The following is a 27,544-nucleotide window of genomic DNA, read 5'->3' on the forward strand; positions in this document are numbered from 1 at the left end:
GTTCAAATTCAAATTCAAATCATTTATTCAGTAAATAGGTCGCAATGGGCACTTTTACACGTAATTTTTTAAACTACCAGCGCTTTCGGAAAGACCATCATTGCCAAGAAGAATGCGCCGCAAGAAACTTGGCAGAAAGTCATTTTTTCAAAATAGAATAATAACAAATAAATAGTTATAAAACTAAACACTAATATATATAATTATTATATAATATATATTAGTGCTCACATCATTTTATTCACATCATTTTATTTTTACTTTGTAATTAGCCCCAAAAGTAGGTATAATAATAGTACTACGTCATATTCAACATGTTTCTACTAAATCTGTCTACAAGATTCATTACGTAAATCAGTAGCATTTTTTAAGACTGATCGTATAAGGGTTAATTTTTTCTTCTTAATTTATTTAGATCAACTGAACCGTGACCCACTGTGAAATCTTTTGACAGAAAACGTCACAATGACATCACATTGTCCAACAAAGAAAATCATAACCTCCTAACGCCCAAGTCAAATTTTTGATTTATGAACATCAAACTTCATGTCATTTATAATAGAGTTTGATTTAAAATTACAATAAGTCCTTTATAAAGGACTCTGAGCGTTAGGAGGATAACCATAACGCTGTTTAAATACTGTGCGTATGTTCACAACGAATCAGAAATTAAATGGTTCGATAGTACCTATGTAACCCTAAAAACGACGAAGGCCGCACTAGCGCACTTTACTTCTCACGCTGTTTCAGTTCAGTGCTAGCCAACGACTAGAAAACACTTACCAGTGCAGTGTAATGACAAAGTGACATTGACTGAGTGACAATGACCTCCTTCTGGATACCACCGGACATATCCCAAATCTGCACTGAGCAAAACGCGCCGCTCACCCAATGTTCCCAAACGGGGTTTCTATATTTGACCCTCCTGGCTCAACTCTTCGGAAGATCCATAGACGACCAATTTACGCAAAGAAATCCCTATCACCCCCCGAAATCCCTCGAAATAGGCCCGACATTTGAAACTAGCGTTCTAGGACCGCCTCAACAACCATTAGGTCCTTTAATATTAAGTCCGGAAATTGGAACTCCTACCCCTTTAGGACCCGTTGTGCCAGCTGCAATCAATCAGTATAAATCAAATGTACCAAAAGCTAACAGCTACGTTTCGTTCTACTCAGGGCCGGAAAAACCGTTATTTAAATTTGAATTCGGAAGGAAATTTGAGAATCCGTATTCGGAATTTGGAAGGTCGTTCGACTTGGAGTTTAATGGTGACAGGAGTTATTTCGATGCGGATACGGCGGATTCGAAGAAGGTGCCGGTGATGGCGGAGAAAAAGAAAAACAGAAGAAAAAGACATTTGCCAGAAGAATACGATTTTATTATAGTTGGTGCTGGATCCGCGGGTTGTGTTTTGGCTAACAGATTATCCGAAGTCAAGAAATGGAAGGTCAGTGCCTACATAGTAGTTTTTTTTTTATTACATTTGTAAGAAGTCCGTAATATTATGGCTGAAAATTAAAATAAAAAGTAATGGGTAGATGAATAAAATAATTTCTTATCTTCGTTAGATAAATTAGAAAATAAAACTAATAGGGGGCTCCCATAGAACAAACGTGAGTTTTTTGGCGTTTTCTTTCTCGATATTAATAACGACAACAGGTAGACGCTTGAAATATTTATAGAATATTTAGCCGTATATTCATTTTAGAAATAAATAATTAAAATAAAATAAATATTTAAGGGGGGCTCCCATACAACAAACGTGTTTTTCTTTCTTTCTTTAGTTTTATAAATGGGCGTTTTCAAAAAGAAGTGTACCCTTTCTTTCAAAATGTATTTAATTTTTTTGATATAAATTTAATGAGTCAGTTTTGTAAGCCACCCCCCCCCCTTAAATATTTATTTTATTCTGTTTTTAGTATTAACAGAAATACATAATCTGGAAAAATTTCAACTATCTAGCTATAGACATATAGATACAGATACAGCCTGGACAGACGGACAGACAGACGGTCAGACGGACGGACAGCGGAGTCCTTGGGTACGGAATCCTAAAAATTCTGGTTTAAAAAAAAACCTTACTATGAACATTTTCCTCCATCACTTCACTTTCACTTTGCTCATTAAGTAGATGCACTTTAATGCAATCAATGCAACTTTTACATAACTCTTGTTAGTTAGATGAACAGACAGATGAATATAATGAGTTACTAGGAATCTATACTGAGTTTTTTTACAGTATAATACAACAATGGTACGTTTTTATTTTCCCGTACTGTGAGAGAGCGTTGCATCATAGCTTATAATTTACAGTAATAAACTAATGCTGTACTGTGAGTCTATGATTTGAATAATTTATTGAATCAGGCGTTACTTTGCGGAGGTCCATATCAATGAACTAAAAGAATTTCCTTGCTCACCCGCGACCTTATGATAGTTAAGCTTATGCAAAATATGCGTGTTCATGCAGTTTCTCCACCTCCACACTGTAAGAACACACACAAATCACACAAACCCATCTATCACCACCACCACACTACACTGACGCGTTTCAAACTCAACCAGAGCTCATCTTCAGAGCAACGCTACGGTACGCTAGAAAAACATTTGGTGCAATGAACTTGTCCAACAGCATACAAATAGTAGACTGTACAACGAGAGCGTACTTAAAACGAGCAATTTTACCCGAGACGTTCGTATAGACACGTCGAGGGGAAAATGGGTTTAGTGTTTGAGTTTTATACTCTGCTTTTCACTTCGATGGTGAGGAAATGAAATATCAACAGTGGAAACAATTGTTCACTTACTATGTATCTTTTATTGTTCATGCATCATTATATAATTCTAATGTTTAGTTTTATTGATCTATTTTAATTGATTTTTAGTTTTATATATATAATAAAAACTTCTTTGTTTGTGGCTGTTTACATCTGATTGCCTTGGTCTTAGACGAAAATTTTACTTTATGCACTAGAGCATAAAAACTCATTTTATGTCGCCTAGATCCAGCATAAATACGAACTTTACGAGCATGAGAAGTGAAAAGGTTATTTTCGCCTTAATAACCTGTGCAACGAATCGTGACAATGTAGTGTCTTTGTACTGGCCAGTACAGTCAGTTTGAAAAGTAAATACATTTTGTCTTTGTTAGTTTTTTTTAAAACAAATGAGTACGCCAGATGAATCTTGAACCGAAAATATGCGGGTTCAAATCTAATCGGGCACAATGAAAAATCATAAAAAAATAGTGTTATTTAAAAAAAAAGGTTTATGGTAAAAGCAGCCTAGTCTTAAACAGTTGTTGTACTGGTGGCAGTGCGGGTTTCTCCACGGTGTTTTCCTTCGCCGTAAAGCTCATGGTAACCGGTGGATGCAAGTGGCGAGTTGGAAATTCATTGTGGCGTTCTAAGGGGCAGGCCTTTGTTCAGCAGTGGACGTCTTTTGGCTCATGATGAAAGCTCACGTTAATTTCAAATATGATTTTGCAAATAATTTACGAAAACTTAGAGGTGCGAACACGGGATGGAATTCACGATCCTCTGCTTGAGAGGACATAGGTCATACCACTAGGCTACCGTGGAAGTTGGTCACATACACTCTCTCTGTACGACGCAACAAAACCCTAAGGAACCCTATAGATGAATCCTAAAAAGGTTGCCGTTCATTGATTATGCACCTCTGCCTTACCTCTGCAAATTAACGCCTAAATCAATCAACTTTATAATAATTTGTTTTATAAAGCCTGAAACCATTTAGAAAGAAATCGTGGAAATCTCTTCAGGAAAGGACATAAAAGTATAATAAAATAGTCACGTTGTTGAAAAGAAAAAAAACTATTTCTCTTGCTCGCAATATCGTTTACCCGGATAGTCTTTAAATTAGTATCTCCTTACTAAACTTTGGCTTACAGAAGTACCAGAACTAGATGTGGTCAAATATACCTATTATTAACTAGAATCTTCGTCTATTATATGGAGCCCTTATGAGTCCACATATGCCCAACTCGTAAAAAACTTCAGAAGGCTTTTTCTATTCAATTTTTGTACCCAACTCAGTTTTTGTTAGGCGCTCTCGGCTTGAACTCCCTCGAGGTGTGACGCAATCACTCGCTGCTGATGACAACACGCATACTTCTTGGCGAGTCGGACTGCCCTGAGCTAGTCGGTAGACTAGTGCGATTGTTTGTCCCTCCGTCCCTCGGATGGAGCTGCGCGCCGCATCTGCCCGCAGGGGCTCGCCGCTCCCCCGCCCCCCGGGCACTGCCTTTTCGGCGAAAATGTTTCGCCAAATTTCACTTAGCAACCAACCTTTCGCCGAAGTTTCATTTGGCGGCATAACTTGCTTCGCGCATTTTATATTGCAAAATTTTACTTCATGGCAAACAATTATGTAGCAAAAATTGGCTAAGGCAGTCAAATAACATTTGGCCAATCATAAGTAGGTAAGTATATCAGTCATCGTGAGCGAGCGAAGCGAGCGAGCAAGACAAGCTAGGCAGAAGCGATTGATAGGTTAGGTTCAGAAGGCTAAACATTACATAAGGGTTTTCGCCAAAACATTAGTAAACCGCCTTTTTCACTTCTCATGCTAGTAAAGTTCGTGTTTAGGTATGCTGTATCTAGGCGACATAAATTGACTTTTTATGCTGTAGCTAGTGCATAAAATAAAATCTTCGTCTAAGACCAAGGTAATCAGGTGTCAACAGCCGCAAACAAAAAAGTTTATATATATATTTTTTAATAATTTTTTATTTATATAAAACTAGAAATCAATCAAATCAATCAAAATAAGTCAATAAAATTAAAAAATGGAATTATATAAAAATGCATAAAGAATAGGTAAAAGGTACATAGGAAGTGAATAATTGTTTCCACTGTTGCTATTTCGTTTCCTCGCAATCTAAGTGAAAAGCAGTGTAAAACTCGAGCATTAAACCCATTTCCTCTCGACGTGTCTATCCACCGTCGCCGTACCGGCTCTGGTGGCTATATGAACGTCTTGGGTAAAATGGCTCGTTTTATGCTCTTCTTGTACAATCTACTATTTGGTATCCGCGCTGGACCTGGACCTGCTACCTGGGAGACTGTCGGCAGTTTGCAGTGAATGCTTTATTAGGTTTTGTGAGATGAATAAAAGGAAATGTCTTGTTAGTTTACTTTTAAAAATCTAATTTTAATTTAGATTTGTTCGTTTTTAGTTTTACGGTGAATTGGATGTATCTGTAATGCCGTGTAAATATTATGATAAATAAATAAAAATATGCAAAGAACTTTTTGGAAAACTTGACTATATGTAAAGCTAGTCTTTACCCCCGGCTTTTGTAACGTAAAATCGTCCGGGATATAAGAACAATTTTATCCAAAATTCCATGACTCAAGTTAAGCTGGTAATATTATGTGATTGATTGTGCGTACATCCCGGCCTTGTAAGAGAATATCGGTATAAAAAAGTTGAATCAAAATCTATTTAGCCGTTTCAGCGTGAAAGAGTAACAAACACTTCTGAATAAATTAATTTTTCATAGGTTTCAAAGTTAGATATAGGTAGATGTTTATGGGCGGTGGTGATCTCTTACCATCAAGAGACCCACTTGCTCGTTTGCCATCCTGTCGAATAATAAAAAAATTAAAAAATTAAATAGTTAAAAATGTTTTTTTATAATACAAACTTTTTTTCTCACTATACTTCTTGTTGATTTATCTTGCATTGTAATCCAAACTACATTTCCGTACCAAATTTAAAGTCGATGCCATTAACCGTTAAGGAGTTCCATCCTGCGGAGAAACTACCTATGCTAGAAGTACCGAAACTGCTTCAACCAGGATTTAGTCGAGTCTATCCTCCGACCTGTGCAATGTTGCCAGAGGGCAAAGTTGAAGTAGTTTACGTACTAACTAAGAGAAAAAACTAGCAGGAAGTGCGTCAAATTTAAATTACAAGATTTGACCCGTAACATACATGCAGTGCAAGTTAAATAAAAGCTTGTAAAATGCATCAAACTATCCTTTTCTGTCGACCATTTATGTCTCTTCCAGTTAGTGTTATCGTATCATTGTCCTTAAAACTGAAACAACGGGAGACGGTCTCAAAGCGAAAAACTTTTACAATTGTAGTTCGCCAGTTCTAGCGACTATATTCTGTAACAAGTTAACATAATAAGTAGATCACCTATTTAAACAGTTCTATTATTAACCTTGTAACAGTTCGTTACGATCCGCGTTTTCCTACCTCGAAAGGAATATAACCTTTGTGAGATAAGATAACTTTGTTGTCCGTCTTTTTGTTAGTATGTCAAGACAGATTATTATCAGGAACGCGTAGAGATATTAATATCAAATACTCAGTCTGCTACATAGTAGTGAAAAAATTAAACTCCTAAGTCAACGCAATCAATTATTAAAACAGATTTTTTCATACCAATAAAATTGCTGTAAACCGGAAAACCTTTTTTGGTACCTTCAGTTATCCTAGAAACTTGGATTGTTGTATGAAGTTAGTTCTTATAGCACAGCTAATAGGTAAAGTCTGAAGATCTTTCCCGCCGCCTACTGCTTACTTTGGAAAATTTCTATATACCTACTGTTGTGTTAATAGAGTTTAGTTATTGTTGTATTGTATTTTTTTAACCCCGACCCAAAAAGAGGTGTTATATGTTTGACCGCTATAGAACTATTTCTCAAAAAGTTGACCATTTCAGTTGTCCAATAGAAAGATTCGATGTAGTTACAAAATTACGATTTTTTCCTCACAAGATTTTGTGACGTTTTCCTGACGTCAAGAAATTTTTGATGTTTTATGCAGTTTACGTTTTATGATGTCATCCTCAGTGTTAATAATTTCTTGACAAAAAGATTTCTTATCAATTTCCTGACGGGACAACTTTTTGAAAAATACTCATGTGTGTTTGTGTGTCTGTGTCTGTGCGCCTGTCTCCTGTCTGTTTATGTTAGTATCTGCCGTGTCTATGGCACTGTGTTATTTCTTGTTCTTTGACATGGTCATTTGTGATCGATTGGATGGAATATGATATATATTTTACGTTACAATATACATAAACATTAATAGTAACCATCTAAAATGGCAAACAGGCACACGAGTGAATCTATAAGAATTTTGTTTTGTAACTCGATTGTATGGAACAATAAAAGTAATTCTATCAAGTACCTAATAAATAGGACACCATAAAAACGTCAAAGGTTTCTAAGTTTCCCACTTCCCACTTGCTCGTTTTCCATCCAGTCGAATAAAAAAAAAGTAACCTTGTATTAACAAATTCCTGGTCTCTGCCAAACTCCTATCAAAAGTTGCGAAATCAATGAACAAGAAAAGGAAACAAAGTGTCAAGGTGTAAAAAAACAGTTTTCTTTTGTTTTAGCCGATTGTATGTCATGGCCAAGGCTGGAGTGAACGTATTTCTTTTGCTAATACTTAATACTTATAAAATTGATCAGTACTGTCTGAAAACTTTAGTGGCAAGTAGAGAAAGTTATGTTTTAAAAGAATAACGTGCTAACAAATTAGGCTTGTTTTTGAAAGAAAAAGAAATAAAAACATATATCACTGTGATATTATTACACACAATAGAAGAAAACTAAAAAAAATACGTAACAACGTCACGAAATGGTCCCGAATCAGCATGTCACACGGCGGCCACGCCGTACAAAATACGCGTTCTTGAATCTACGAGTACATAGGCACGACGACGTCTGTACACGCGTCAATGTGTGCGTAAGATACACAGGGCTGACTATCGCAAAACCCTAACAAGTGCTACCAATGACATTTAAAGGTACTTATATGTAGGCATGGCTTAGATAGTGCAAATCAATGTAAGAATCGTTAATCTTACCTATTAATTTAAACCTAATTAAAATGTGACTATCTGTGCATTTAAGCATTATTATTTCCAATTATAATAGATATACGACTACAAACTTAAACGAATTATTCGGTAGGTAGTTATTTAATGTATTAATCGCGATAATTTCAGAAATCATTATTTATTTAGAAAAAGGAAGTAGATAGGGTACCGTTACCATTTCGCAAAATTATTGCTCCCTAACTTAGTGCCGTGTGGCCGACATACATCGCGTTGCGCGCCCAACTGCTTCCCTGCGGTTTTCCTGCAATCTACGCTTGAGGGGTGGGGTAACTCGAACCGGTGCGGGGCGGAGCGTGGCCATTCTGTACGTTAGTACTATTATATATTCTGCGATAATGTGGTCCGTTTGAATGGCGCTGGTCATCCTTTGGGACCATCAGGACTGCATACATTTGATAAAAAAACTTCTAATGATGTAATCTTACAACAATCAATAGCATATTTTTATTTATCATCAACTGGAAGACGTCCACTGTTGAACAAAGGCCTTTCTTTTAGAGCGACATCCATTCTATATACAATACGCATTTACAACTGATATAAAAATAGATGGATACTCAGCAACATAATAAATAAGTTTTTGATAAAAAAAATATATATATGCAAGCCTTTTTTTGCTGACTGTACTTTTTGTCGACTTTACTTGCATTGTCACCCAAACTACATTTGCATACCGAATTTCAAGTCGACGCCATTAACCGTTGAAGAGTTCCGTCCTGCGGAGACCATCCTGGCCGGACTACCAGGATGTCACTACCAGATTATTGTATTGTCACGCAATTCATATAATCTCGTGGAGCCTGGCGTAATATATATGACATAAAAAATAAATAATTTGAACTAAGTACTTGTTGACGTTCAAATTGTGAAAACAGAAATTTTACGTCGGGCCTCGTTAAGATAAGTATGCCTAATTTCAAGTAAATCCGACTACTGGAAGTGAAACTAAATAAAAGCTTGTAGCAAACTAGGTATCTATACTATATATAACATTACCTTCAAGCACGGGATGAAAGATAGTGCACAGACATATAAAGATGTAGGTATAATACCATAATCTTACCCACTGTAGGTACACCTCTATCTACAAACATGATAGTTTTAATTCAATTTAAATGAAATCCTTATTAATTGTTTTAATTTTTTTTAGAATTCCCATGAGAAATTTGAAATGATTCCGTTTTTTTATTCCAACTGTTTCATATAATGATTTACGCAAGGGAAAATGCAGGAAACGCTTGTTAAAACATACGAATAAAACAATTTATCTAATGACTGAAATATAATTAATTTATTGATTGTTGTTGACAATACTAACACACGGAAACCTTCTCTAGCTATAGCTCAATGTCCTCTAACCACAATGTGATTTACTATGGGTATTACAAGTGGATGAAGGATCCCAAAATAGCAGGAAACGAAACTTGTTAAAACATACGATTAAAACATTTATCTTTAATGACTGAAATATAATTAATTTATTGATTGTTTGCGTGACAATACCAACACACGGAAACCTTCTCTAGCTATAGCTCAATGTCCTCTAACCACAATGTGAAACTTAAACTCAATATGGGTACCGAACAATTGGTTGAGTCGGACACATGCCTAAATAAGGGTTCCGTAGCCATTACGAAAAATATTAATATTTTTCAAGGATTTCGTATTGTAAAATAAAAATGAAAATGAAAAAGTTTATTGTTAAATAATACATTGTTACAATAGAAAAGGTTTGGGGCCACCTTTTAAGCAAAACAAATGCTTGTTCCAGGGGACCCGCTCTTCCACAAGGTATAACTGGAATATAACCATTATAAGATATAAAAGTACAGTTATCTTAATATTAGATAAGCGTGCAGAGGACCAATAAACGCAGTATGTATTGTGTGTGTGTGTGTGTGTGTGTGTGTGTGTGTGTGTGTGTGTGTGCGCGTGTGTGCATGCGTAGTGTATATGTGTGTGTGTTCACTTAATGGTAAGTTTGCCTAATTTAGAAGATATGCTTCGGTTTCCTCATAACTTAGCTTTTTTAGCCACAATGTTAGTTATCTTACAGTCAGAATTTGTAAAGGGTAAATATTTAGTCCTAATTAACAAATTATATACAGTCTAGCGTTGATAACCAAATTGTCTCCTAGAAACTTGGAATTTGTAGAGGGCCATGGAACAAACATCCTCCTCTACGGGTAACACAGGTGCTCATACTTTAGGGTCTTAATGTAATTTTTATTTAGTATACTAGAAAGTTCTTATGGAAGTAAGTCACTTTCTCCATACATTTCATATTGTGTACGAAATCTTTCAAGTTTGGGTATATTTTATACCTTAGGCTGCTATTTACTCTTAAAGTACCAATATAATTCTCGAGCAAGTTTAGCTGTTATACTTTTCTTGTAAATTTGATACACTTACTACCACCCGAATTTTTAAATGTATTTTCACCCTGCAGTTAATGACAATTCGCACTTTAAAGTGGATTTCGCAAGCAGATCACTGAATCGAAAAATCGTCTGGGCAAATATATATTCTAAAGCCCACACTATAGGGTTAGTCGAGACGTGAGCTAAGAAATTCTTTTAGTTCATTGATATGGACCTCCGCAAAGTAACGCCTGATTCAATAAATAATAGGTACATATAGCATCCATAACTTAGGTACACTCAGGTACGAAAATTCATTTCAGGTGATCCTAGTTTGCCTTCCTAATTGCATAAAAAATACCCACACTGAAATTAAAAAAGTTCCTATGCTTTAGTGCATGTCCCTCCCAACACAGATGCAATATAATATTAAATCTCGCATAGTCCCCGCTTTTTAACTAATTCCGAACTAAGTTATAAACGAAACTCCTGTAGTCCCAATTAACTGCGCTTAAGTAAATACGCCATGTACAAACCGATTCGACAGTAACATTAGAGTTCCAAACGCAGTTATTTTTTCCTTGTTTTGGGTTAAATATCTTTCTCACATTTTATAAAACATAGGAAAATACAAGAACTAATATTTCCAAATCATCATCATCATCATATCAGCCATAGGACGTCTGCTTTCGAACATAGGCCTCCTCCATGGATTTCCAGTGATTTGCCCATTGCCACTTCAACGAGATAATTTGCTTGGCTATGCGCACGACTCTTGGCTATGCCACAATTTATTTAAGAAAAAAAAATGTGTACTAATTTACAAATATGAATTTGAAATTTATTTCTTTTCTCACAAGATAGAATACAATAAATAAAAACATTGGTGTATTTTTTTCCATTCTAGCATTATCTGAAGTTGAAAAGTTGGCACACAAGTACGAGAAAATTGTAAAAATATAACCCTCCTTTGGGCAGTCGGGTAAAAAATAAATACGAAAATCAAATAGTACAATTTTTGAAATCCATAGTGATAAAATCTTAATAACTATACTTAAAAATAAACCTCAAAATCAACATTTCAGCTTCAAAGACGACCCACAGCCATTCTGCGTGGCGGCAGTAGGTATACTAGAGCTGACTCAAAATTAAATAGGATAAAAGCCCAAGAGAGAAACAGTCGTATTGATATAATTAGGTTCTATCGGTGACCACCTAATATCTGACTGAGTTGGAGCGAGTATTGTATTTTAGATCGATGCCGCAACCATTTTAGATTTATTAGAAGCGAAAGTTGGAAACGCAGAGTATCTAATTGTAACAGTTCTACCGCTACTACAGCTAAACTTTTAGTTCAATTGATATAAGTACTATATTACTATAGTTCTGGCGCTAAATCATGAGATATTATTAACATAAATCGAGTTTCTAACGTAACGCTTAATAAACTACGAGTATATGGTTTTTTTTCGCGATTTTCACTCATAACTATTACAGCAACCGGAGGCTGATAAGTCATGGGTGCTTTAATAGATATAAAACATGTAACTGTTTAAAAATGGCAAGCACAGCGTAGGACATTCACCAGCAAGATGGACGGATGACTTGATCATAGCGGAGGGTTCACGGTAGATGCAGACCGCGGGTTCACGGTGTCGGTAGATGCAGGCCACTTCCAACCGAAACAACTGGAGGTCTATGGGAGAGGCCTATATCCAAAGGTGGACGTCCTGCTGATATGATGATCTCTAATTTACTGTACAGACATAAAAACTAAATCACGTACTAGGATTCAATTTCATAATTAATTTCGCTGTGTTTTTTTTGGCAGATCTATCGGATGTCAACATGACATTAGTAGCATAAAAGGTTCCACCCTAGTACGTAGTTCAATTTCCTCGACTATACAATAGGTTAAATTACCTGATATAAATTGATTCCTCAAAACTTCAATTGATATTTACATTTATTTATTTATTTATTTCTTAAAATTACATTATTTTGTACCCTAACTAAGCTAAGGTTTGGCACAAAAATTTAATACTTAAATTAAGATAAAATCTAAGTTATGCTACATGAGTACTTTGCCCATCATAATATTGAGGGGTAATTTATGCAACAAATTCTCGACGTTAAACAAGAGTATACACTAAAAAGTTAACACGTAATTCAAGTATCACATAGTTACGGTGCACATCCAAACTACAAGTTTTTATGCACGTGCACTCTCGTTGCTATTAATTTAATGTTCGTAGTTTACACCCAATGGAAGTAACATCAGCAGGATGAGTCCGTTTAAACTTTCAACCGATGGATGCTTGGTTAAATTCAAAAATCTGGTCAAGTGTGAATGGAACCTGTGGGTTTCGTACATCTTTGAAAAACCCAACGACCACCAGATAGCCTGGTGGTTGGAAATAAAAATGATACGCTTCTTGTAATGTTCCCCTATTTTTTTCTGTAGCGGCAAATCATCATCATCATCATCCTAGACGTCAGACATAGCTAACAGACTAGTTGCTTCGGTTGGAATAGTACATGCGGCTTAACCAGGTCATGTCATCTTGTTGGTGGACGTCCTACGCTGCGCTTGTCGATCAGCGGCTACTCGAGAAGTAACGGCCACCGTTTCGCCGTGCTATATGGCCCCATTGCTCAACGAGCTGATTCGCTTGGCTATGTCGGTGACTTGTTCTTCGTATCGTAGTGATAGATAGACGGAAAGAGAAGCGACAGCAATAGAGTTTCGTTATCATCCTTTGCGTACGGAACCCTTTAAATGGAGCTAACAACAAGCAATAAAAGTGCTCTATGACAGCGGGTTTTAGTACCGAATTTTAATTTATAAAAGGATCTCTAGATGAATAAGCAAAACATGTAAATTTAAAATTTAGGCAACCTTTGTTTCAACAGGACTCTATAGCTACAAGACATTATTTTAAATGCCAGCAGAATATACTTTAATGTGCTTGAATATTTTTATGTTCTTCATTTCGTATAAAATTAAGTGTACTCAGCGGCACAAAATTTGGCCCACTCTCCATACAAAGTTACCCATTACTGCATACATTTGAGGGCCAAATTTTTTGCCGCTCAGTATATATATATTTATGCCTTTCTTTATTCCATGTCTGTTTATCTGAAAATACAAGATAAAGAAGAAAAAAAATATTCAAGCGAAACTAACGTTTAATAACAATATTAACCCGTCTCTACCTGTTTTATCGAATCCAAATCAACCCAGATCCACCCAGTGCTAGCTAAACGATTCTTCATAGCCTCGGTCGAGTAGTTTAACCAACCACTCGAGTCTTACAACTAATAATTTTCCCTTATTCCTCGTAGTACTTCCAACTTGTTCCACCAGTGGTACTTTCGCCAATGTTGTTGTCAACGATGTTGCTCAAAGAATTAGTTCGCTAAAGTGGCGTTGGGCAAGCCACGTCTGCCGCAGGACCGATGAACGGTGGAGCAGACGAGTCCTCGAATGGATTAATACTTTCCGCCCAGCTGTTAGATTTCATCCAACCAACAAACTTGTTGGCCCGTCAAGTAATGTCCCTAAAACCCTTTTCATAAATTCATTATATTCCAGATTCTCCTCCTGGAGGCAGGTCCAGAAGAGCCAGATGTAACCAGTGTGCCAGCACTCGCCCCGGTTCTTGCCGCTTCCAGCATCGACTGGGGTTACAGGACCCAGCCTGAGGAGTTGACCTGCCGGGCCCAGAGGGGACATTCTTGCTCTTGGACTAGGTGAGGATATAGGTGGAGAACCATAAAAGATCTATGAAGATATAGGATAAAAAGTGGACCAGAAATGTAAAATTAGCTCAGACCTTATAAACTATCAATCAACCAGTAGCCATACTCCGTGCACAGCTGAACGTAGGTCTCCTTTATAATACGATATTTACGTCAAAACTAGCTATCTTTGAGTTCCCTCATCCAGCCTTTGCCAATCAGTGCAGTTTACGATGGCAGTAGGTAGCAGTTACGATGTAGAAGCAATAAAAACCTGTAAAATATTACCCTTATCTGACGTGTAAGCAGTACATACAGCTGGTACCACATTCCACAGATAAGTATCACGAGTAGGTAGCCCATTAGTATGACAGACTCCCTTATATCTTGCTCTGGTAATGCTGCTTTACTTGGTTTGGATAGGTCTTTAACTAAATGTAAACAAAACAACGTCAATTGGTCTCTAAAATATTTAAATTCCCCCATTAAACTATCTAAAAATTTACATTTCTGTCTGTATATACACTAGTCTAGTTTGTATTACAATGATAGACAAGTAAAATGTTTAAAATCCTTGCATGTACCAAATATGGCAGCTGAAGTTTGTTTACACTTAGTTAAATACCTATCCAAACCAAGTATTGGTATTCGTATATTGTCTAAGATTAGTAAAAGGATAGTTAGTTGAGAACGTGCACCCGAATCTCAATCAAGCTGATCAAAATGTTTATCGATATTCAATTTAAAATTGCAATGAAAACCTGAAATTCTAAAAAAATTAAATTATATCGGCTGACTTCTCAGGTTAAACCATTAGTATTAGTAAAAAACCAAGAATTATAAAAACTTGTGGTAGGTACAGTACACCAACTCAAAGTTTAATTTACTTGCTGTTAAATCAGGGTGGAATTTATTTCATGTTTATTATTTAAATTTAATTCATATCAAGTGAAAAAATCAAAATATTGCTCAAATTTAGTTACAGATATCACGAGTAATCTAATTCTTAAAAATTCTAATCTCAACTTATACTTTTATTCAAATTCAAATGTTTTATTGCAGACTACGGTCCATAGGTTGTTAGTAATACATAAGTCTTATTTACTTAGTATTAATATCATACACAATTTGTTTTTGATAATTAAATTTGATTGAATTTTTTATTTCTGTAAACCGGCGTACCAGTTTTTCCGCTTTCCGATGATTTTCATTTCACAGTGGTAAAGTGATGGGGGGTTCGAGCGCGATAAATTATTTAGTATACATGAGAGGCAACAAACGGGACTACGATGATTGGGCCGCATTGGGAAACAATGGATGGAGCTACAGAGAAGTAGGTCATTAAACTAAATAAATAACTTAAAATGATAAATTAATTTAAACTAACTTAATTAAAAACGTTTTCAGGTTCTGCCTTTCTTCAAAAAATCAGAAAACAACAGAGACATAGAAGCAAAAGATACAAAATATCATGGAGTCGATGGACCACTAAACGTTGAGAGATTTACTTTTGTAGACAAAAATGTTGTGATGCTTGTACAAGCTTTTCATGAAACTGGATTGCCGCTAGTTGATTTTAATGGAGAAATGCAAATCGGAACAATGACTACTCAAACAACATCAATTGACGGAAGACGAGCATCTACTAATGCAGCTTTCGTTAGACCCGTGAGAAATGAAAGGACAAATCTTAAGATCAAAACTAATGTTCAAGTTACGCAAGTTCTAATTGAACCTGAGAAAAAAATAGCATACGGTGTGAAATATTTCCAAAATAATAAATGGCATGTTGTCCATGCTACAAAGGAGGTTGTTTTGAGTGCCGGTGCACTGAATTTCACCTAAAATATTGATGTTGTCTGGAATAGGACCGGAAAATGAATTAAAATCTTTAAAAATAAAAGTAATAGAAGATTTAAAAGTAGGATATAATTTACAAGACCATGCTACAACAAATGCCATGATAATGGGTCTAACAAATGCTACATCAACACTCGTTAACGATAAAAATTTGTTGAATGAAATAAATAAATACAAAAATTCAGAATATAAAGACGGACCTTTATCAGCAACCGGACCTTTACACTTAAGCGCGTTTATCAGAACGCAATATGCAGATAAAGATGAAACTGTACCCGATATACAATTCCATTTTGATGGTCGTAATAAAAAAGAATTTTACTCTGACCCAACAACGTATTTAGCAAGTAATACATTACCGTTCGCTTTTTATGACAGCATCAACGTACGACCAATACTATTATTACCAAAAAGTCGAGGATATTTAAAATTGAACAAAACTGATCCAGTATTTGGTCAACCTTTAATTTACTCAAGATTTTTTACTATTAATAGGGATTTAAAAACTTTAGTAGCTGCATTACAATTTGCTGTTAAATTAGAAAACACGAAGACGTTCAAAGAGAATGGCGTAAAATTCATAAGAGAACCAGTTGAAGCCTGCAGAGATTACAAATGGGGAACTAAAAATTATTTTGCTTGCCTGTTTACAAGATACACGGCAACCATTTTTCATCCTTCAGGAACTTGTAAAATGGGCCCCAAAGACGATGCAAATGCAGTAGTCGATCCAAGATTAAGAGTTTATGGCGTAAGGCATTTAAGAGTAGCTGACGCATCAATTATGCCTAATATAGTTCGAGGAAATACGAATGCACCAGTTATAATGATCGGTGAAAAAGCTGCTGAAATGATAAAAGAAGATTGGGGTGTTACCAGTTAGCAAATATCATCGTTATAATATATTTATTAGTCGTAGCGACACCAGATAGACATTAAGCTCATCGAAAGAATTAAAAATAAAAATTTGATTATTTATTTCATAGTAGTTTCTATTTTTTACTTTCCTCATCATCTAAAAATGGTCTTCGTGAGTGTAAGTACAAAAATACAAATAAACAGAAAATAACACACATCTGCACTTATAGTTCGCCTCGGCACAGTAAATAAAATCGACACAACTGCGTACCTAACCACATATAGTTCAGTACAATTAGCTGAAAATTTGGCAAAATTAATGCAAGACTTTTATCTATCAGGATATGTAGGTTATAGAGCAAAGTTAAATTTTATCCACTCTCCCCCCCCCTCCCCTCCGGGATGAGCTTCACCCCCCGCGCCCTCGAATATGTCCCGGACCGCGGTATTTTCCATTTTAAAAGAAAACCGTACACAATACATAAAAAAGTGTAGGCACGAACGAAATAATCCTTGATAAATTACTATAAACCTTTCATACATTTAAAAGCGATATTACTTATAGTTTCAGCGCAATATGATACCAAATACTAACTTTTTTTTTAATTAATCGATTTTTTCTGATAAAAGGTTAGTTTTCTCAAAAACTTCACCCTTACCGCCAAGATATGTATGACAGAAGTAAAGAATAAAACATTTTCTTTATAAAAAGGTATAAATGATTTCTAAACTCTTTATTTACCGTTGCTATGCTATTTTTTAAATTTAATTCATTTGGCCATTCAGCGAAATATAAATATTCATACTGGTTAAACGGTGTTACTTTAAATACCATTAGATTCTCATATGTTTTCCTGTAATCTATAGGTATGGACCTATTTCCTGTATTTTTTTAAAATTTTTAGGCCCTACTGGGCTTTTAGGAGATAAGGGACGAGGAAATGGTCAATTTTCGCCTATTTTCTTAAATTACTTCAAAACGGATTAATTTAAAATAAAACAAAATATATATTTGAGATTTTCATAATGTACCCTTTCATTTGATATGTCACACGATATAGTTTATACATAGTTTTTTTTTTTTTTTTTCTAATTGACCCCCAAAACTGGCCCCCGTGTTTAAAATTAATTTATTTACACTACACGTCCGTGTTTGGGTCATCAATTTACATAGGTGAACCAAATTTCAATTCAATCGGTCAAGTAGTTTCGGAGCAAATTGGCTATGACATACGGACGGACAGACACAGATACACGAGTGATCCTATAATGGTTCAGTTTTTATTTTTGAGGTACGGAACCTTAAAAAAGCTCCAAAAATGTACCCCGAAACGGAACTAAGTATGATACGTGGTGAATGGTGTGTCCAAGTGTGGTCTGGAGAGTTCTTTGATGAATTTATTGTTTAGATTACTTCTTTCCTATTGAAAATTCGCTACCTACAGGTACTGGGCCTGAGAGAGATTGCCAATTGCAAATAAAACCAGCTTATTTTAAACTTACGTTTATTTTTTAGAAGTATTTACTAACAATATTATTATTTATTTATTAACTATTATAACATTTACTTCAAAAAACAGCATTATTCTAATCTTCTTCAATGTCGCATTCGAATACGTTCACGCAACTCTGGCCTCTACAATTTTTGCACATCGTGGAACATCGTAAAATCAAAAAACTCCAAAAAAATCACGTTTGTTGTATGGGAGCCTCCCTTAAATATTTATTTTATTCTATTTTTAGTATTTGTTGTTAAAATAGTGGCCACAGTAATACATAATCTGTGAAAATTTTAAGTGCCTAGCCGGACGGACAGACAGACAGACAGACAGACAGACAGACAGACAGCGGAGTCTCAGTAATAGGGTTCCGTTGGCACTCTTTGGGTACGGAACCCTAAAAATACGTAAGTACGAGTACGCGAACGTAAAAGTGATCATCTCGCGAAGCGCACACATTTAAGCCACGCGATGTACTTTTGTTCGTAGTTAACCTACTTGGTCTCTTTTACTGTGGCTGTGCAGAGTGGGCGGGGTAGGGGTGGGGAAGTGGGGAACAAGCGCACTGACCGCGCGGCGGCGACCACCGCCCAGCTCTTTCAAAGTTCAAATTAATCGACGAGAGTAGCTGATGATGGTGAATTTTCAAAATAGCATAGCAGCGTCAAATGAATGAGTGTAGAAATGAATTATACCTTTTTTATAAGAGCATATCCTATTCTTTATTTTAGTCATACATATCTTGGCGGTAAAGTGTGAAATAATTGAAAAAAACTAAACGATTAAAAAAAAACTGGATAAATTAATAAAAATGTTCGTATTTGGTGCCAGATTGCGCTGAAACTGTAAGTGGTATCGCTTTTGTATGTATGAAAGGTTTATAGTAAATTTATCTAGGATTATTTCTTTATACACACTTTTTATGTATCGTGTACGGTTTTCTTTTAAAAATAGAAAATACTGCGGTCCGGGACATATTCGAGGGGGTGGGGGGTGAAGCTCACCCCGGAGAGGGGGGGAGAGTGGATAAAATTAACCTTGCTCTATAACCTAACATCCTGATAGATAAAAGTCTTGCATTAATTTTGCCAAATTTTCCATACATTGAATTTAGTTTTCTTAACCTAATAATAGTATAAGTTAATCATTGCTTTTTAATAGATATTTGATATTGTTTCATTATAATATCAATAGTAGTATATATTGGACGCGGCATCATACATACACACACATAACACAACACATTTGATTATATTTTATATATGTATTGCTCCTGGGGATTGAGTAACGCATCGGACCTCAAAGGAAGACACGTCGCGATAATGACGTATGGCAACGCGCGCTGTCTATTTGAAAAAAAAGAAGAAAAAAGAAGAGTTCGGTCTTGAGATTTTGACGGTGATGGCGGCCGCCGTGTGATATGAATATTAATTTGTTTTTAAAATAATAAGAACTATTGGTGAAGAAGTGAGTTTTTGCGGACACTGCGGACTATTTTTGGGGTAAGCTTAGGGAATTATTTTATCTATATTGTTTTCGTTTTTACACTTTTTTTTTTGTTGGTTTAAATTTCACACGGGAAACTAAAGAAAGCGAAAGGTAAATAGCCTTTGAACCAGTGCACCCAAAGGCCATAGATGTTAATTAACAGATATAATTTGGTAAAAATGTTTTTAAAAGTATTAATTCGGACATAGGCATTATGTAGATGTCAGTGTGATTTTGAAATTAATACAATTTGCAGATGTTAAACTTAGACAATTTACCATTTAATTAAATTGTAATTAACGCAAGATAGATATAGACTAACAAAATTGTTATGGAAAATATGGTTATTTACCCAGTTTAGTTTTTCTAATAAACTATGTTTTAAATTTGGATAATTTACAGCCATTTTATCAACACTAATATTAGCGCCAATCTAAAATTTGTTGACTTGTCGACTTGTTGATTTTTATTTAGTTTTCCGAATTATATATCCAACTATAATATACTAGCGTCTTTGGCACTATTTTATAAATAAAGGTATTTTTATTGTTTGTAGAATGTGATTAACAGACTTGTATTTGTAGTTAGGTTAATTTTGTGTTGAAAAGGTTAAATACTGCTCAAACATTGCAAGCTGACTTAATTTTGAAACAAAAAATTTTCTATTTTATTGTTAAAAGCAGTTAGTTTTTGTGAAATATTCACCTCAATACATACTTGATTATCCTTATTTTGTAAGTTTTAATTTAATCACAATTTTTAATGTACAAAAAATAATTTCAATTTACAATTTGAGCAGTTTCAATCTACTTACAGCCCGTATTTTGATTTGAAATAAGTTATCAAATCTAATTTCAGGGAAAAAAATGGGTGGATCGAGTGCTGTGAATTACATGGTTTACATGAGAGGAAATAAAGCAGACTACGATGGCTGGGCTGAACAAGGCAACCCTGGTTGGAGTTATAGTGAGGTATAAAAGATATAAAAAATAGAGATAAATAATCAAATTTTCGTCATTAACACATTGATGTAACTTTTTTTTCAACTCGTGGTCTACGACGACGCAACACGATGAAAGGTGGTTAGAAGACCTGGTGATTTCTGGTCGGGAGAGATATAATATGAACGTTTAACATTTTAATATCATTTATGTTTAAAATATATTTAAGTATGTATTTATATATTTATAAAAGTAAACATGTTATGTTTATAAGTATGTAAATAATTTAATTATATCCATTATGTATTATTTTAGGTTAACGAAAGTTAAAACGAACAAAGTTCTGAGAATCGTAAATTAGGCTTGAATTCTTGAACATAATCCTACTTTTAGCTTGATTAACAGTCTTTGATCATTATTAATATTACAGGTGTTGCCGTATTTCAAGAAAGCAGAGAACAATCGTGACATTGAATCCTTGAACAAGTATTACCATGCTGTTGGCGGTCCACTCAACGTTGAGCGGTTTCCTTACGTAGACAACAATGAGCTCATGATGATTCAAGGTTACAGAGAATTGGGACTACCAGTCACTGACTTCAACGGCGAAAACCAATACGGCACTGATTTAGCCCAGTCAACTTCCTTAAATGGAAAAAGAATGTCTGTTAATGCAGCCTACATAACCAATACGTCATAAAAGACCAAATTTGAAAATTTTAAAAATGAAGAATACGTTACAAAGTTAATTATAAACAAAATGACTAAAACTGCTATGGGAGTAGAATATATCAAACAAGGGATACCACACACAGCTTATGCGTCTAAAGAAGTCATTGTTAGTTCAGGCCCAGCTAATACTCCGAAGTTATTGATGCTATCTGGTATAGGACCTAGGGACAATTGGAAAGTCTCGGCATACCAGTTCTGGTGGATTTAAGAGTGGGTTATAATCTACAAGATCATGTGACAACAGATGCGTTGGTACTAGCTCTATCAAATAAAACATCAACTTTAGTGGACGGTCCGCAGTTATTAAATGAGATATATAATTACTATTCACAGCCTCCTCATAAGCACGGGCCTTTATCGTCTTCTGTAACTTTAAATGCCGTAGCTTTTATAAAGACTGGATTGGCTGATGATGATTTGCCTGACATACAAATTCATGCTGATGGAAGGAATGTTGAAGAGTTCTACTCTGACCCTCAAACTTATATAGCGTCTAATATTTTTCCTCTTTCATTTTTCAACGGTATTGCTTTTAGACCACTACTCTTAGTTCCAAAAAGTAAAGGATTTATAATGCTTAATTATACTGATCCAGTGTTTGGTCCGCCTTTAATATTCCCGAGATTTTTCACTGAACAGATAGATGTAGAGAAATTGGTTGCAGGTATGATGTTTGTAGCAAAGTTAGAAGATACTCCAGCTTTTAAGCAGAGCGGCGCTTTTTTTGTGAGGAGACCTATTCAAGGATGTGAGGATTTTATTTGGGGGACACATGAATATTTTACTTGTCTTCTGACTCAGTATACCTCTACTATTTACCACCCTGCAGGTACATGTAAGATGGGACCTAGTTGGGATAGTGAAGCTGTAGTTGATGCGAGGCTCAGGGTATATGGAATAAAGAAACTAAGGGTTATCGACTCATCTATTATGCCTACTATTCTTAGATCAAATCTGAATGCTCCTACTATAATGATAGCAGAAAAGGCAGCGGACATGATTAAAGAAGATTGGTATTACTGCTAAGTAAACAAATTTTGGTTAGTTATGATTTTAATTCATAAAATGAAGGAAATACACCTATTACGTAATGAATAAGTGAAAAATTAATTGTCTAGTAACCAGATGTTACCAGAACAAAAAATGTATCAAAATAAATTGCCATTGAAATTTAGTCGTAGAAACTTTTACATGCCATATTGAATTGAGTAACTTGGATCGGCATAAATTATGCTGAATATCGTCGGGGATAGTGTAATATTGCGTAACTATCCATTGCACAATTCCGTGTATGTGATAAATTTTGCCAATATCCAATTTTTACACCGAATTCGTTGAAATAAATTAAATAACTATGAAATTAAAGCCATCCCCTGTAAAAGTACACGTAAATCAGAAATGCGGCGTTTGTGTATGGTAGTTACATGGATTCCCACTATACTATATGCATCGCTATTTTATCCATTTCGCCATTTAAAGTGAAATGGTCTAAGATTCGAACTTGAAAAGCTTCACCGTTCTGATAACAGAATGACACCTATTTTTTATAATGAATTAAGTATATTAGAAAATGTATTTGAAATGGAATTGCTAAAAAAATCCTGGATAGGCTATTTTAAATTATTTTTGAAAAAATGATTTATAATATTTTTTGTTTCATCATCGAGATAATAAGAAAATATTTTATATTGACTTAAAGTAAAAAACCTATATAACATGTAGACGTTGGGTTTAATATTGATTACGTGGAAGATAAAAAGAATTGTGATTTGATTTTGCACGACGATTAATAAATCAAACATGTTTTTGACTGAGGTGTTTCTTTTTGGTAACCACTAATGATAAAACTTGAAATAAAAAATACATAAAAGTAATACTTCAATGTATTATATGTTTTGACTTTGTGATTAAATGCGTAACAATTTAAAATACATTTTTTTTTGAGAGAATAAACAATTGTGATTTTTTAAATCTAAAAATTAATCACTCCGATTGTCCATGAAAAATGAGAACGACCCTAAAACGTTATATTTCCAATCAGATTATTTGGCAGATCTGTTTTATTATTATAATTTAACGTTAATATTTTATATTAGAGTGTTATTTTGATTTTACTATTTGATTTAACTTTTTTTTAATGTGTGATGAAATATTATGTTGTTATAATATTGTTTTTATATTTTTGTACGTCGAATTTTCCGTGTATGGAAAAACTAGCGAATTACTGGGCACTAACAAACAGTATCTTCATAAAAAACTTGTAGTTACCTCTTTTTGTGTTAGGAGTATTATAAACAGTGATACTGGCACAGACATCTAACCATGCTCTGGAAAACAAGGATATACAGCAAAATAAGCGTCTTTTATTTATTATAATTTGAATGAAATTTATTTGTTTTGTTTTATTTCGCCATTACGAATTAACAATTGAAATAAGTATTTTTAGGCACTTAGTATTAATTATGGTGTTTCTTTTTTTTCAATTTTTATCGACAATCACCGGACTTTCCATTAGTTAAAACATGAAGTTGGACGAGGGGATCAACAAAATAGAAGTTTTTTTTATTTTTATTCGACTGGATGGCAAACGAGCAAGTGGGTTTCCTGATGGTACGAGATAATCACCGCCCATAGACACCTGCAACACCAGGGGATTGCAGATGCGTTGCCAACCTAGAGGTCTAAGATGGGATACCTCAAGTGCCAGTAATTTCACCGGCTGTCTTAGTCTCCACGCCGAAACACAACAGTGCAAGAACTGCTGCTTCACGGCAGTATTACAGTTGTAATAATATAAAACAGTTCTAAGGTTATATTAAATGATATTGTAACGGATAACTCGATTTAAAATCGAGTTTTCCGTTACAATAATCATTTAATATGAGTGAGTCTCACGGTAGTTTCATGTTCAAAGTTCTAAGGTTTAAAAAAATAAGCCAAGGTAGCACAGTGGCTTGACCATATAAACAGAGGGTCGCGGAGAAAAATTGCTTGGGGACTTTGGCCCAAGCTCTTCCATTTTGAGAGGAGGCCTGTGTCCAGCAGTGGTACATAGATGGATGATGATGAAACAATATTGCCGTCATAGCAAGGATTATAGCCTGATCTAATCTTAAAGGCCATAGGTTATAGTAACTAAAGTGCACATTATAGTTCGCACGGATGCCTTGTACGATGCGTTTTGTATCTCATTAGACAAATTCTTGTTATTCCTTAGCGCAGGATATCGTTGACTTCTGTGCATAACAACGGTTCTCTAATGAGGGGAGGGTTATCTCATAACTAAATTAAGGAGTGCAAATTGTAGTTTGGTGTAATGTTTTATGCTTGAATTGTTTGAATTTTTTTTAGCCCCGACGCAAAAAAGAGGGTGTTTGACCCCAATGTCTCTCTGTCTGTCCTGGGCATCGTAGCCCTCAAAACGGATGATTGATTTTGATGCGGTTTTTTACGTGAAAGCGAGTTGAGAGGTGGTTCTTAGCCATATTTTATTAAAATAAATCAGCTAATTTGAGATTTAAGCTTTGAAATGACACGTCACCACTAGTAATGGACCTGAACTCACTAGTTTCCTCACGTCCTAGTAGAAAAAAAAGCTTGGTTAATATAACTGCAATACTTCAGCTACTCCTAACGAGTAATAAAACACTAAACAATTAACCATCATCGAGCCTACCCACTTATTAATTGTACTTTGATAAAGTTTACGCCGTAAAATGAACAACCATTTTCCCGTGGAGCCATCAATATGTTCCTGCATACCCTTGAAGATTGTGAGTATCGTTGAGTATAGAAGAGGGGGTGGGAGGCCATTGTAAAATTTGTGAGATTCAGAGGCTTGAGAGTTGTACGCGGGTTATGGAGGCAGATAATGGGGCTGCAGTAACAGCAGATGGCGCGATTGGGGCCAAGAAGATGGCGTCTTTTCTTAAGCTTATTAATAACCTAACCAACAAAAGATTGGAAAACCAACCGACTTTATCAACCTTCAAAGTTCAATATCATAAAAACGGCTGAACCGACTTTAATGAAACTGTCTTAACCATTGCAAGAAAATCTGATTTGAAATAAAAGAAAACCACATTCAAATCGGTCTACCCGTTTAAGAGCTACGGTGCCAAGACAGACACCAGACGGACAGACATGCCGTTAATTTTATACACCCCTCTTTTTGCGGTGCGTAACGAAGGATATAACATCAATTGATATAATGCAACAATTGATATAATTTTCATTTGATATAATGATGTTTATCTTAAAAACCAAACTTATTTCTGTTGTTATCAATTCGATTTGATGTACTTTGGATTAGGTTAGATTAGGTTTATTTTATAAAAAAGTACTGTGAAGCTCATCCTTCGAAATTATATCAAATGCTGTTATATCCTTGAAATTATATTCACTGTGTTATACCGATCAATACACATCCTCTTTTGCGTCGGGGGTTAAAAAACCTACGTGCTTAAAGCTGTGGTGGCCTAGTGTTCTGACCTATCGTTTTCTCAAGCAGAGGATCGTGGGTTCAAACAGAGCTCGCATCTGTGTTTTTTCAAAATTCATGTGCGAAATCACATTTGAAGTTTACCACGAGCTTTACGGTGAAGTTAAACATCGTGAGGATCTGCAAAAACCAGTGAAGGAATACAATGGTGTGTGTGAAGTTCCCGTTTCGACTTGAAATTTGGTATGCAAATGTAATTTGGGTGACAATGCAAGTACAGTCAGCAAAAAGTAGTCAGCATAAAAAGCTTGAATTAATAATGTAATTTTGATGGTTAGGTTATTTTTAATACTTTTGGGCCATATGACACACTATTTTATTAGTAAATTTTATGGTCGCAGCTTGCGTTGGAATTTTTTTTTGACGATCTGATAACCCAGTGGCCCTGATATTCAGTAGGTCGAGATTCCGGGTTCGATCCCCGGTCGGGGCAAATATTTCTATGATACAAACGAATATCTTTGGATGTTAATATGTATTTAAGTTTGTATCTATTTTCATATTTATTAAAAATATATGTTTATCTATTGCATGTACCCACAACACAAGTTTTGGTTACTTTGGGAGTACATAGGTCAATACGGTACTTGACTATTTTTTATATACTTAATAAATTAAAACATGACAATGCATGTACCTAATCGAAAGAAAAAAAATAAGATATCTTTAAATATTGGGCGTTATCTGGAAAAGGTACCTTGTTGTCGGTATTGAGTATTGATATCCCCATAATCTACATGCATTTAGGCTATCGAACCATGTAAGAAACATGCATGTAGGTTTAGGATATTCTAAAAAAATGTTGAAGCTCAAAATAGCCAGAAAAGGTGATTATGAGAAAATTGAATTCAAACTCGTAACACACCATTAAAAGTATGTTATTGTTGGAAAGTTACATAGATGACATGCTATTTGAGGAGTAGATTGTACCGGGCTTTCAGGTTTCAGAGAACAATTTTGTAATTGGACAACGGTTTTTCCTAGTAGTTTACCTTGCCAAGTGCATTAAAGTAAAAAAAAAGGTTGATGGATTTTTTAAATTTTTTCTATTTATAGTATAGATTTCCATTGATTTTATCGAACGGAAAAAATATTATGCGTAATTGGACACTAAATAAGAACTACTCCGTTTGAATTAACGTTGTTTATTATATAAAAAATACTTTAACAAAAATAACTTTGTTGTTTACAAGTGTAATTAAACAGTCAAAATCAACAAACTTTTATATTTAGTACGCTAAAACATAGCCAAATGAGACCAAATTAACTCAAACAAATAAATCTTAAAAAAACTAGTTTTATCAGTCTCAAAATTCAAGGTAAAGTTTAGTAAAAGTTGGTACAATCACTATAATATTTTCTAAAAGGTACCTTATCGTCGTGGTAAAAATTTTAGTGATTATGAAGTGATATCATTTGAAAACGACTAATAACTTACGATTAATTTAATAGTCTTAAATTTAAGAACACTGTAGTATTAAAACTCTTACCAAAAACCTATAATTTTGTCTCAACACACTAAATGATTAACGTATTTGAAAAGGTACTTATTGTCGGACGTAAATGTTTAGTGACATAGTTAAGAATAAGATCTAAAAAAAATGCTTTTGATTTGTAGTTGTAACTATAATCGTTATTATTATTACTATAAATCAACCTCTAAAGACCAAGCAGGTGGT

The 27,544-nt window shown here is 34.8% G+C and overlaps 1 protein-coding gene and 1 pseudogene across 1 annotated transcript; both read left to right on the forward strand.

Moving 5' to 3' along the window:
- The first annotated feature begins 754 nt into the window (after window positions 1-754).
- On the forward strand, window positions 755-16,966 carry LOC141440258 (glucose dehydrogenase [FAD, quinone]-like). The gene is given in 5 exon segments (XM_074104722.1): window positions 755-1,450; window positions 13,841-13,998; window positions 15,205-15,319; window positions 15,394-15,822; window positions 15,824-16,966. Coding segments are annotated over 5 exon segments (2,235 nt in total). The 5' UTR covers window positions 755-823; the 3' UTR covers window positions 16,730-16,966.
- Window positions 16,967-20,557: 3,591 nt separating this feature from the next.
- LOC141440359 (glucose dehydrogenase [FAD, quinone]-like) lies at window positions 20,558-23,191 on the forward strand (annotated as a pseudogene).
- Window positions 23,192-27,544: the final 4,353 nt, after the last annotated feature.

This window comes from Choristoneura fumiferana, chromosome 22 (genome assembly GCF_025370935.1).
Source record: "Choristoneura fumiferana chromosome 22, NRCan_CFum_1, whole genome shotgun sequence".
In the NCBI taxonomy this organism is placed as follows: Eukaryota; Metazoa; Arthropoda; class Insecta; order Lepidoptera; family Tortricidae; genus Choristoneura; species Choristoneura fumiferana.